Genomic DNA, 13189 nt, shown 5'->3' on the forward strand with positions numbered 1-13189 from the left:
TAAAATGATTGATTTGATGTTACGAATACATGAAAATCGTACTTACAGATAATCTGCTGTTCCAGGCCCATATAATTCACCTTCATCTTCATAATAAGATTAGTTAAACTGCTTAAATCGATATAACATTTTTACAGCATATTTATCTTCAATAAATTCAGTATCAAAAACTGTAAAAAAATATTCTACTTTTTTAAATCGCTAAGTAAAATCCTGCCTTAAAATTTATCCATTCTTTGGACAAATTAAGTTGAGAAAAAGTAAAAAATTTCCAAGGTCCGTCATTTTGTTTTTTTTTTATTTTTTTTTTTTTTTACATCGCATGTGAATAATTCTAGTTCGAAAAATTCAAATTCCACTAATTTCGTTAATTTTTTATTTCAGAAATGTTTTTTTTTTTCCCTTTATTTTGCTTCCTCATCGAGGAAGCTTTGTGACGATGAAAATTTTTTTTTCCAGTTTTCAATGTCAATGTGCTCAAAATGTTCCAAAACATGGATAAATCATATCTAGAAAAAATATTCGGGTGTGCGTGTGTGTGTCTGTCTGCGTTATGGCACTGTAAAATTCAAACGCTTATAACTCGGAAACGGTTTGAGATACAGGGCTACCGTTTTGCACAGATGTCAATCTATATAAGCTCTTCATTCTCTGATAATTTTGTCAGAATTTGTAAAAAATTACGAATCTGACGACGTTTTGAAATTTTTATAAAAAGGGTGTCGACGCTCTAACTTTCGAAAATTTTAAGATTTATTAATAATGTTTTTTTTTATAAATAGACTATCATAATAAGAAGGTTGGTATTGAATTTTGGGAATATCGGTTGAGCGGTTTAAATTTTATGACATTTTGAATTTTACGAAAAAATGAGTTTTTCAAAAAATCGTCTAAGCGCTTGAATAATTTTTGGAAATTTTGTAAGATATTGTGTATAAGGCTGTACGTTCTCTATACTTTCCAGCAAAGTTGTCGGAATTATTTAATTTCAATGTAAATAGAAAAACGATGAAAATTGAAAGTTGCAAACTGTTTTTTCTGATGGCTCGTCATTCAGTTGTTTTTTATGGATTTAAACAAAGAGATAAATTGAAGTTCGTAAAAGCTAGAAGGTAGAGAAAATACAATATTTCCTTGTATACAAAAAAAATGCTGCAAATGAAAATTTGCAAATTGCTTCCTCAAGATGGTCAAGATGCACGATGCTCGAAGCTTCCTCTATGAGGAAGCCAAAATGAAAAATATAGCACCTCGTAGAGTAAGCTTTGAGCATCGTCAAAGCATCGTGCATCTTGACCGTCTTGAGGAAGCAATTTGCAAATTTTCATTTGCAGCATTTTTTTCTGATTTCTTTAAGATTCAGTTACTTGTCCTTCCTTGTCTACTCAAGTCCCTAGTTCTAATTATGGTACGTTTTTTAAATTTTTAATTTTTTTTTTTGGATTTGCGGATGCGTAGGGTGGACCGAAATAAAAATCGATTTATTGATTATTTTTTAAATCTTCATACTCTATTGTGCCCTTTTGCACGAGTCGTATTTTGGCTCAAATAAATTTTTTTATAGTCTTAAGATTGAAGGTTATGTCGCGATACGAATAAAGATGAAATTCGGAGTTTTTGGATTCGAAGAGGTCATTTTATTTCAGCCTCGAAGGATTTGCAGTATACTTTTTAATGAATTTTATTACAATAATTAAAAATTGTTTTTATAACGCCGCATGACCTAAACCCGTATTTTAGTTACGCTTTTGCGTCTTATGTCATACGGGCTATAAAATAGTATACGATACTCTTAAATTAAGGTGATGGAGCAGTCGCTATCTCGCCACCGTGAGTGCGAGAGAGATAGCTGCAAATTTCGAAATCGAAATTCTTTGGCACAGTTTGACCGATTAAAAAAAGGCTCTGTCAGTCGATTTTTGCCATCGTTCTGCGTAAGCTGACAGAGCCTTTTTTTTAATCAGTCAAACTGTGTCAAAGAATTTCGATTTCGAAAATTCCAAGTGAGGTTAGTCGACTGATCCATACTCTAAGTCACACGTATTGTAATGTACTATTTTTTCTTGTCTATATTAAATAATTTACGTTATAGCCACGGGTGACAGTATTTATTGTAGTAATTGTCGAAAAATTCGTCATCATTTTTAGTTATTACGATAGTGGTGGCTTTACAGGACGGAGAGTCTGAAACAATTGAGAAATTTCATGATTTTTCGGGGCTTTAATTTTACAAAAAAAAGAAAAATGTAAGTCCGAAACTATTTCCCCCTGTAAAATAGTGCACAACACACGCCGAAGCGTCCTTCAATAAAATTTTCTTCAAAATTTTGACTTTATTTTGAAGAATATTGTGTCGTAACGTGAAAAATTTCGGTGATGAATCAGCGAGTCCCAAGAAAAGTAGAAAAGAGTCCCAACGGGGACTCGAGACTCTAGTGGAAGTGCGAAACCCAAATGAAGTCTTATTTGCAATTGACCTCCTAACAAAAGTGTTCATATCGCACTACTGACGTGACTCAATTTGAATTTCACTTGGCCACATAAGTCCAAATTGGAATTTTTTTGAGTTTTTCTGGGACTCGCTCATCCTTCTGGCGCGCCAGAGTCCAAATTTCATTTTTATCCACCAATGCTGCACTTTTCAATGGTACTTTTATAACTGCCATGTAAGTTGTGGGGAATTTCTTACCAGTGTCATATAAGAATAGCGATGAAAATTTCTCTTCGTGCGAGGAGAAACCAAAAAATTTTGGTCGCATGGAGAAGACGAGGATTATTAGCAATAGCAAGACAATGACGGTGCTTCCATAAAATAGTTTCAAATCCATATTCGGTATTGAACTTGTTTCCTCCTGCGTCCTCATTGTATTAATTCGATTTCCTGAATAATTTGGCATGCGCACTCCTGTAATTCGCTCCATCATCTTGGCTGTCTGCACGACTATTGAAATATGATTTGGATTGATGAATTAAATAAAATTGTTGGATCCAGCGATGGATAAAAAAAGAAAGAAAAAACTAAAGAACTTCATTCAACAAAAAGGATTTTATTAAAAAACTAATTTATTAAACTTGCTTATTTTAAACTTAATTTATTTAAACTTGCTAGCTATGTAGGGACGAAAGACTACTCCGATGTGAGTAGCAGACGAACGAGACCGTGTAAATGTTTTTGCTACAAAATTGTTCAAATTTAATTAATATTCAGTTCAGAATTGTTGAAGTTTCCAAAACTATTGATGACCCCCTTTTCTCACCTTCAACAGGCTTTCGTCGACTATACAGCGGTGGAAATGAAGGGACGTTTCAGAGAAGCTTCAAATAACACTGTTTACAAGTTTCTCAGAGCCTGAAATTTTCAACAGTCCCCTGGAACTTTCCTTCTCCTCGAATGTTCCTCCTATTCGATTTTTTTCGTTTTATTTTTTCACTGAATTATAATTCTAAGAGGAGATACGTCAATTCCAAGAAAAATCCGCCGGAACCTGACCTCGAATCGCTAATTAGCTGCCTTGAAAACATGTGACGACAAAACGAAAAATTTTTGCTGATTCCGTCGAAAATCGTAACTCGGAAAACGAATCTCGAAGTTTCAAAAACTAAAACTCACACGAGCTTGATCGGATGACTCAGAAAAGTGTTGAAAGATTTTTTGACCCTGACGTTTCCTAATGACAACTCAAATGTAGTGGGAGCCTGTCAAATTTTCAAACAGCCCAAGATGGTCTCGGCGAGTTGAAAATTATTTTGGAAATTTTCAATCGTACTGAATCAAATTTAATAAATTTTTGTCAAAATTAATATTCTATTTTCATTCGAATTAATCAAAAATCAAAATTTTCATTCAATTTCAATTTATATGCAGTCTCGTCCACGAACAGTTACTCGAAATTTCATTTTCAGAGATTTTTTCAAATGTGTACACAATACATTTGGAAACTCAAAGCGGTAGTTGCTAACCCGTAATTTTAATAATATTTTTAGTAGTTTGAGAAAAAAACAATATTATTTTCATGAAAAAAAGAATGTGAACTTTTAATTTGTAAGCATCATTGGTGCAATTAACAAAAAATGTTTTTTCATCCGATTTCACATTGCCGAGTGCGCAGAGACAGTGGAGAACCAAAAAATTCTGACATTCCCTGTGAGACCAGTAGTTTGACCAACAAAAAACTGAAAAATAAAACAATTTACTGATTTTTGAAGAATCCATGTACAAAGCTAAAATGAAAATATAAAATTGTCAATTTCAATAAAAAATGAAAAACGAAAAAAATTTTTACTCCTGTAAATTGAAAGCTTTTAGAAATCAATTTTTTAAATATTTTCAATACATTAATTTTTTCATTCATTTTTCGAACTGAGAAAAAATGATTTGTTGTTTGATCGAAACTCATTTCTCTGACTCTGTATAGGTCAAAAAATATTTCAATTTGGGTTGCTTTGACAATATAATATTGGTTAGAATTTCAATGATGAAATTGATCGAATTATTTGAACGAACAAATGAATGACTCGAATTGGACGATATTGTCTCGTCTCAAAAATGTTTGGTTTTCAACTAAAATACCTTTGTTGAGGAAACTGGAATTACCTCAGATCAACAAAATTATTGTTCTCAGCGCAGCTACGAATTCAAACGTGCTCGGGATGATTCTCACCTCTGCCTTTGTTCTATTCTAAAAAATTACTCCGCCTAAGTCACAGTTTTTTTAGAAGTTCGGCCTTTTTCGAACTCTTCGCGTCCCAAGATTTTAACAATTGCCTTTGGGATGTAGCGCACAATCAAGCGCTCACATAAAAGTAACACGATCAAGAAAATGGCAATGCTGAAGACTATTCCATACACTTGACACCGCAAGTTCGTCAGGTCCATGATGGGGCTGGCTGATGTTGGTTAAACTGAAAAAAGAAGTTTCGTTCCCGCGTTCAACTGCCGCTTCGATTTTGAGGTTAGAAATGCTCCGCAACGGCTCGTCTCGCTCCATTCGATTCTGACGCTCGTGCAGAGATTACGAATTCTACGAAGCAGACCCTGCTGAATCTGAATAACGATTGTACGTGCTCCCGGAATCCCCCGTGTCAAGGTTTTCTCAAAATTATGCTTTTCAATCGCGACTGCGACGCAATGCATGTGCCGTTCTTATAACCTCGAAGAAACTTGTAAACTTGAAAACGATATTGTTCCTCCAAACAATATGGATTTCTTCATGGTCAAACTCAAATAAATATATACTGAGCAGCACTGGAAATTTCCATCATTTGATAAAATCACTTTCATCTGGACGAATAGATGGTAGATTTCATTGGAGAAAAATATTTTCTTGAATATTTTGCTTATGTCGAGTGTTCTGTACTTTTGCTTGTATCAAGCTTTTCTGGCTTGTACCAAGTTTTTACTTTTGCTTATAATTAAGTGGTTTTTTTTCTTGGTTATACCGAAATTATTGACTTTTTTTGTAATTCTATTTTCTTATGTTTTATTTGTTTTAGAGCGATTGCGACGACGCTCTTCGATCAATGAAACATTTTTAAGCAGAGTATTACAACAACCAATTTTTGTTATAAATAATTATTCCATACTTTTTGAATTTCGAGGAACCGAAAAAATAGTCTACTTTGAAAAAACATTGTCAAAATGTTTCACTAAAACGTAAATTTTTATTAATTTTCACAGTCCTCGAGCCTCGTCGAAGTTGGATCGGCAAAGAAATGAATTTTCCTGTCTCCGGGTTTGCTGACACATGCTGCGAACCTTTTTGTTGACGACATCAGTCTTTAACGCACTCTTCTGTAATAATCCAAATTCCAACTTTGTTAATTGTGCCAAAAAAGTTTGCAGACGAAAATGTTCAGAATGATCAAATTTAAGCTTCCACTTACCTTTATTTTTCATCTCCGACTCCCAGAAATATTCCGTTGTCTTCTTTGACATTTGAAAATAGTATACGATGCGGTAAATTAGGAGGCACACAAAAAAAAATATGAGAAGTACTCTAAAAATTTCTTTGTCAATGTTTGGATTGAATGTTGGTGTTCTGATGTGCGTCATACTGTGGCTGAGAAAAAAGGATTTGAATAACGTTGGATCGATGACTGCAGGACGAATGAATATAAGCCAGAGATACCATCGGTCTAAGGCCACCGTTGCAATGAACTTGCAGCAATAATATTTCTAACCAGAGCCTGGAACTTCTGTTCTCCAACCCCCACTCAATGCGAATTTTGATGAGGGGATCAGAGATCCAGGGATAGAAATGAGACTGGGAGTACGCTTAAAACATGAAATCAGATTCATCTTTGACTCCTTGCCCCTGTAGAAGAATCTCACTCTGTTCGTTAACATTTTTTCCACAGTTTTTATGAACTCCGTCATAGTTAAAGGGTGCGTGACCTTCCAGGGTGTTTTCCCCTGGGAGCGTTGGAGATACAGCGGAAGTCCATGGGACTAAATTTGTAGAGGATTCAATTTGCTTTGAAAAAGCTGCTGACAGCTTTCCTCCATCTCTGGAAGTTTAACAGTGCGAACGCTTCGTAAAATACCAGATTGCTTGCAACGATTCAGGATTCTGCATGAAGCAAACTTTCTTCTTTACTTCTTTTCGAAAATCAATCATTCCACGTTAGGAATGCGGTTAAAAACATTGGAAGAAAAATCACACTTTGAAGATATTTATTCAATGACTTTGTCAAAGATTTTACATTGGTGCGTACAATTCGCTTTATTCTAAGCACAGATCTCACTGCTCAAGGGTTAGTAATAACTCGGATTAGTGGTTAATAACGTTGAAGGCTAAAAACATCTGAAATTCGACATTTTTTTTTTTTTAATTAGGATATAAAGAATTGAAAATTGCTGAGATTCGTTCCCATCGCATGAGCATAAAAATTAAAAATGATTATCTGAATATAAATGCTCTTCAAATCCAATGCGATGCCACGTGTCAAGCATTGGTTATATTGGAATAGCCATGAAGTATAAACTCTTGCCCTGCTCCTTCAGGCTTTTGAGAACATCCTCAACATTGGCCCATGTGCCACGAATCCTTGCATGATAGTTAGCATGGCGTCTTGATCTTTCTGAAAAATGATATAAACTCAATGTTTATTCAACTCGAATTTCATCAATTTTTCTGAAAACATAATAAATTTGAGATATTTTGGGCAAGTCCCAAAATCCAAAGCCTCTGTTAAGCCGGATCCCTGACGGGTCAACCCATTTGAGACAACGTTCCAATCGAGTGAAGAAGAAATTCCCAATTGGGACCTAAATTGAGTCTCGCGTGTACCCTCAAGTTGGGAGTTTCCATTGGAACTTTGAAAAAAAATTATTAGGACTCTATTCGTTAAGAAAACTCATTTGAAGAAAAATATTTTTCTTTCTTCAACCGTATTCACAGAAAACGTGACAAACGATCATTTGAATATCTCAGATTTACATTTATCTTCGATTGTTTCCTATTTAATTTTTTTTCCAAATAATCTGAAAAACTGGACTATGAGTCAATGCGTTAACAGTAATTTTGTTGTTTATCGAGTCGAGTCTATTAGCTATTGTTGGTATTGTTCCAAGAACGCGATTAGAACGTGAGCATTGTTGTATTTCTTCGAACACTAGTTTTCAGAAATTTGTTCTACTTTTAACATCCTTGAAATTCTGACACGTGTCACAAAATCAATTTATTCTAAGGCACGTTAATTTTATTACAAAAATCTTATTTTCACAAATACTTCAAACACAAACTCCAGCACGCTTTCAATCGGACCAAAATCCAATGAATTGTATTCACAGATTGAAAAATATTCTACACCTCCGATTTCAACCATTTTGACATGTCATTCCGGACCATATAATTATATATAAAAATACAGATGGACAACAATGTCCAAATCGGCATATTTCAAAATGCTTGTTTTTGGCACTGCTGCGGTTGCCGATCAATTTTTTGGTTGAGATTCAGAGATAAATTTATCGTAGAAAAATAGAGCCAGTGAAGAGTTTTTAACGCAAAACCACTTTGCTCTGATCATTTTCGGTTGGTTAATTTACAGAGTATTTTGATGCTTGAACGAAGCAAATAGTTTTGTACCGGACAACAAAAAAGTTGGATTTACCAATATTTTTTGGTACATTCGACTTTTTTTTTCATGAAAATGTCTCGGGCGATGTTTCAGAGTCAAAACTTTTGATTGAAACTTTGGGAGGGTCCTTACCTCTGGTTTTTTCTTTCGGAGCTTGCACTTCTGTTGTTGTATTCGGATCAGTAGAATCAGCTCCCGGATTCGACTCATAAATGACCGCCTCATTGTACGATTTATACGAGTCAGTAGCATCCCATAGCTTGAACAAGGAGTTGGCCAAAGAGAGGAGGCAGACGAATAGTAAAACGAAAGTGATGCTCAAGAAGATGGCCGTGAACACTCGCCTCTCCAAGTTTGATAGTCGAATCTCCATTTTGAAATTGCAGCTAACACATAAAAAAATTGAAGAACATTCAATAAAGGCTGTCATTTTCGGCGGAATATAGAGCCGAAGAAAACAAAAATTTTCTAACCTTCAATTTGTTGACGATCGACGAAGAAACTGAATCTGAAAAGCTATCTGGGGAACACACTTGCAGTGAATTTACGATGAAAATATTTTCGGCTTTTTATACTTTTCGGCAGGTTTCTCGAACTTTCGGTTTTTATCAACCCCCACCCACGTCAAACGTCCAAAACCCGGTCCAATTGGAGCTCGCAAAATGTGCATTTTCTTCAGAAATGCTCGTGCTCATGTTTATATGGACGTGCGGAAAAGCTCGAGGACTCGCACTCGGCCTTGAAAAAACACTGATAGCGCGGGTGAGTTCCAAAACTTCGGGCCGATAAAACGAGATTAAAATTTTCTCGAAACTTTTTTCGAAAACTCCAGCTAATCTCGTTACTCGATAATAGAACAATCATTAAATGTTTTGCATTTTTTAGTGAATAATAAATTTGTTTTCTAGGAACGGAAACTTTGTTGATAAAAGCTCGCGATAAAATTATTTTTTCCGTCGTCAAATATGATGGAAGAATTCCGTCAAAAATCAATTTTTCATTTAGTAATCGATCTAATTTAATAAAAATCAATTTTTTATTAATCAACATTTCAATGGTTATTTGGAGTCGACAAATTTTTAGTTGACTCTCGCCCTCACGGGTTTCTCACAGTGGCGGAGAGACAAATACGATTTTTTTTCGCGTCTCATTTTCTTCGTTAGTTCTCTATTTCGTCTATTGTGGAAACATTCGCATTGTTTCATTATTTTTACTTTAATCAAAAAACCAAAAAAAATCGATTTTTTGCACTAAATTGTTAATTTAAATAACTGACAATGGAAATCTCGAGTACATTTTTGGTCAGTTAGTCTAGGAGCTAATCCGTATGTATGTGATGGTATCAACCGTTATCCGTTATTATTTTTGTTTCGCCCAATTGTCAAATCGTCGTACTATTTTTCGGGATTTCAAAATTGCCCGGACAAATTTAAAAAATTCCTATTTCGAGAACGGCTCATGAGCCTCGCTTATTCAGTATAAAAGTTACCAAAATTAGATCCCAATATCAGAAATGTCAGTTCGTAGCACCCTACATAGGTTATGTTGGCATGGAATATCCCATAGAAAAATAATCACTCCAACACGGAATTAGTACCAAGAGAAAGTCTGTTGAAAGAAAACCATTGGAAAAATTATCGAATATTCGTCAATCGAAACGATTTATTTCATGTAATAATGTATTTTCACTTTGTAGTCGTAATATTTCCAGAGTTACGCACAGGTTATTATATATATTTATAGGTTTATGTTTGTAATAGCATGTTCCAATGCACTGTGTCTTACGTACAGGCGGGATCTTTAAAGTGAAATAGTAAAAAAAAAAAGAAAAAAAAAACTGGATAAATCGTGCTTTTGTTCGTTCCACAGGCAACAATAATATAATAATATTTATAATAATAATAATAATATTACACAATTGTGGAATGAATATCCGATCGTTGTGTCCAATTCTCGATTGACGCCATGATTCTCAATGCAACAATAGCCAATTTAAAAAAAATGAAAAAACGAAACAGGAATAATATATCATTCCGTAAAAGAAATTTGTAGTACGTGCTATTTCTCTCGTTTTATCAAATTTTTGTTTTTCTCGTTTTAATCCGAGCGCGGTCTAAAAAAGCGTCATAACCTCACTTTGATCGCTGGTTAGCGAAAGAAGGCGCGCACGATGAAAGAACAAAAAAATTCAGACGCATGAGAAATGTTAATAAGTGTGAATGAACTTAGAGTTTCTATCGCGCTTTTAGCTTTCTCTTTCTCTCATTCATTTGGTAATTCGTAATTGATTATATGATGACATTTACGTTAAAATGAAATATTCTCCGTGCTCTGAAATCAGCGTCAAGAGATTTTTGCTGTTGCTGCTGCTGCAGCTCTTCCTTAATGTTTTTTTTTGCTCTCTTCATTTCGCTGCTCGGTTCTTTTTCAGTTTTTGTCACAGCGTAACCAAAAACTCACTACATAGGACCTTCGATCAAACTTATTTTCATTGTACAATAATAGACGCTTCGGCCGAGACACAGAAGGGCGACGAGGAAGGCACCTGTTGAAGGAAAAAATTGATTTCTCAAAATTTTACATTATTCAAGTTTTTTTTTAAATTCATTAAAATTGTGAAAATTAAAATATCACATTGAAAGAAAATTAACTTTTGAGCTTTTGTGTACCCGAAATGTTTTGTTGTGAGAAAAACTAGTGAGTATTGAGAAAAATAAATATGGAAAAGTCATTTTATCCGATGAATCCACGAATTCGAAGTTTTAGAAATTTGATTAATTTCAAACGCAAAGTTGAGTTTCATACTGACCCACATACGCGACGTATATTCCACCGTTCGTTCCCACGAGGGTGTACGTGCCGACCTGCGAAGCAAAAAATAGTGGATAAAGATGAATCACCAATGAAATGTTTTCCTTGATATTTGCGTAATTAAAAAAGTTATTCTCAAAATCCTTGAAATATTATTATTGGTGAGAATTGAAAAAAAATCGATCAATTCCAGGATAATTACTGTGACAGCGATCCCGACAATGAGGGCAATGATTCCGGAAATGATGAACGCAATGCAGCGACCTTTAGCAAAATCCGGTCCAACGGATGAAACTTTGCGGCAATGGGGACATCTTGCCAATGCGTTATTCAGAGTATTAAACTGTGAAAAGAAGAAAGATTTTATAAAATCATTCAGCAGCATTTGAACGAACAGGAAAACGAATCCTCTCGTTTCCTGATCACGAAAACATCGCCTATGTTCCTTCTTTTTCTCGTTTTACAGGCTTTTTCATAATCAAATCTTCACCGAATGAGATTTTATGGAGCATCATTCTGTTCAGAAATAATTGAAATATTTTTGAGCTCTTTAGAAAATTTACGTTCGAAAAACCAAAATTAACCATCGTTATACCGATTATATAAATCATGATAACTAATAAAAGTAGCGATAAGAATATCTTACTAAAAATGTGTCATGACAGTGGGCGCAGCAAACTCTGCACATGCCAGGCATCGAAAGAACTGGCGGAGTTACCGGGCTCGGCGCAAGGTTGATTATTCTCTTGCAATTTGGTCTCGGGCAAGCGATACGCTGCGATGAGCTTTTGCAAATCAGGAGACAGTTGCATGGGCATCTGACATATTTTTTGCCCGGTGGAGCATTCCTTATCGGCTGAAAAGAGCACAATGATTATTTTTTTATTGTTGACTTGAATGAGTTTTGTTATGAAAAATTGAATTTCCTAGTGGACTTCAGTTTCTCTTCCACATTTACCATGGAAAATCAAGTTAATGGCTGTTGAATTAAATAAAACAATAGTCAGAGTTTCTACACAATTGGAAGTAAGCCGATGGTACAAACTATGGATTCATTCTCTTCAAATTTTTTCCTCCATTTACTCATTGGAAATTGATTTGACGGATTATAAACAGTCTCAAACTTTTTTATAGATGAACAATACAATCTCTGAATTTGTTTTATTCTGTTAAAATATTAACTCTATCAATATTTTTCCTGGAATCATAAGTCCTTGGTGTCAAATAGTTAAACAATTAATGCTTCTTATCGCATTTATTATTTGATCTTTGACCTCACACATTCTTACCGTAGCCTCATTACATTGTCCACACTTGACAACGTGTTGATCTTTTTTGCTCGTTATGTCAATCATCGCCTGACAAACTCTGCAAGTAACCATTGGATGTCCATTTGGATTAGCCGCTTGAAAAGGCGGCGGCAGTTCATCCGGGCCAATAGGCGAGACAGTATTTACATTAGTTTCATTTCCATCTGTGAATAATTACAATGAGAATGACAGTAATATTGATATTATTGTTTTTAGAGGCAGAGTAACGAGGATGGGAGAGAATAAAAATGGAATAATGAAAGTTCAAATAAGACTTGCCAATGACGTCTGTTGTTTGTGAGCTGTAAGTGACATTGTCACTTTTCAGAAGCGGTTGCCGCTCGTCCTCTTTTCCATCCCCCATTTTTCGAATTTTCTCCCTTTTTTTCTTCTCTTTTAACTTTACTGTTTAATTATCGCGATTAATACATATATCGACACAAACACGAATGCACGAACAAACGAGCTGAGATTATCACGGATATTTCCCCCTCGGGTTTGTCAAGCAACGAAAGAAAAAAAATGTAACGAGACGCGAAATGTTTTAAAATATGTCGAACTCTCTTGTTGACAGCTAAACTTCGACCATTTCACGATCCAACCCGATTCAGACGCCAATAAACATCGCTTATTGAGCTTGTTATGTTTTTTTTGGTTTACCGCAGAGAAACAGCGTTCTCTTTTCCCCAAAAACGACACTCTGGCTGTCAGACGATGATTCTTTTAAGGGGGGATATTTTTTCCGTTTTTCTGCCTCTCTCCTCCGCGGCCGCTGCTTCTCGACAATTTTTCGTGACGCATTCCTCTCCACTCTCGACTGTTGAGAAAGTTTGAGAATATTTCAAGCGAGGGCGTCACTTGCCAACGTTTGTGCCGCGATCCACAAAACTTATATATCGAATCATTTGCTTGCCGTTCTTCGGAAATATTTCAAAATTCCCAATTTTTTTGATTTCAGCATTTTTTTTTCAAAGAATAACATTATG

General features: G+C 35.0%; 1 protein-coding gene and 2 long non-coding RNA genes across 9 annotated transcripts; 1 reads left to right on the plus strand and 2 right to left on the minus strand.

Moving 5' to 3' along the window:
• Positions 1-1614: 1614 nt before the first annotated feature.
• LOC122417952 (uncharacterized) lies at positions 1615-4946 on the minus strand. 6 transcript variants are annotated; one of them, XR_006262405.1, is made up of 5 exons: positions 4595-4945; positions 3611-4173; positions 3258-3507; positions 2690-2941; positions 1615-2184 (listed from the first exon to the last, which is right to left on the minus strand). It is a non-coding gene; the product is annotated as an uncharacterized lncRNA (long non-coding RNA). The 6 variants fall into 6 exon arrangements; XR_006262403.1 differs by having other exon boundaries at positions 3258-3511; XR_006262404.1 differs by having other exon boundaries at positions 3258-3400; positions 3491-4173.
• Positions 4945-6896, plus strand: LOC122417953 (uncharacterized). 2 transcript variants are annotated; one of them, XR_006262407.1, is made up of 3 exons: positions 4945-5057; positions 5494-5540; positions 5678-6896. It is a non-coding gene; the product is annotated as an uncharacterized lncRNA (long non-coding RNA). The 2 variants fall into 2 exon arrangements; XR_006262408.1 differs by lacking the exon at positions 4945-5057 and adding an exon at positions 5094-5296.
• On the minus strand, positions 6657-12983 carry LOC122417951 (type 1 phosphatidylinositol 4,5-bisphosphate 4-phosphatase). The gene is made up of 8 exons (XM_043431898.1): positions 12483-12983; positions 12183-12367; positions 11540-11749; positions 11096-11236; positions 10892-10946; positions 8556-10627; positions 8215-8468; positions 6657-7080 (listed from the first exon to the last, which is right to left on the minus strand). The coding sequence occupies exons 1-6, from the start codon at positions 12565-12567 to the stop codon at positions 10542-10544; spliced, it is 762 nt and encodes a 253-aa protein (XP_043287833.1). The 5' UTR covers positions 12568-12983; the 3' UTR covers positions 6657-7080; positions 8215-8468; positions 8556-10541.
• Between the last annotated feature and the right edge of the window lie 206 nt (positions 12984-13189).

The sequence above is a fragment of the Venturia canescens genome, chromosome 11, assembly GCF_019457755.1.
Source record: "Venturia canescens isolate UGA chromosome 11, ASM1945775v1, whole genome shotgun sequence".
Taxonomy (NCBI): domain Eukaryota; kingdom Metazoa; phylum Arthropoda; class Insecta; order Hymenoptera; family Ichneumonidae; genus Venturia; species Venturia canescens.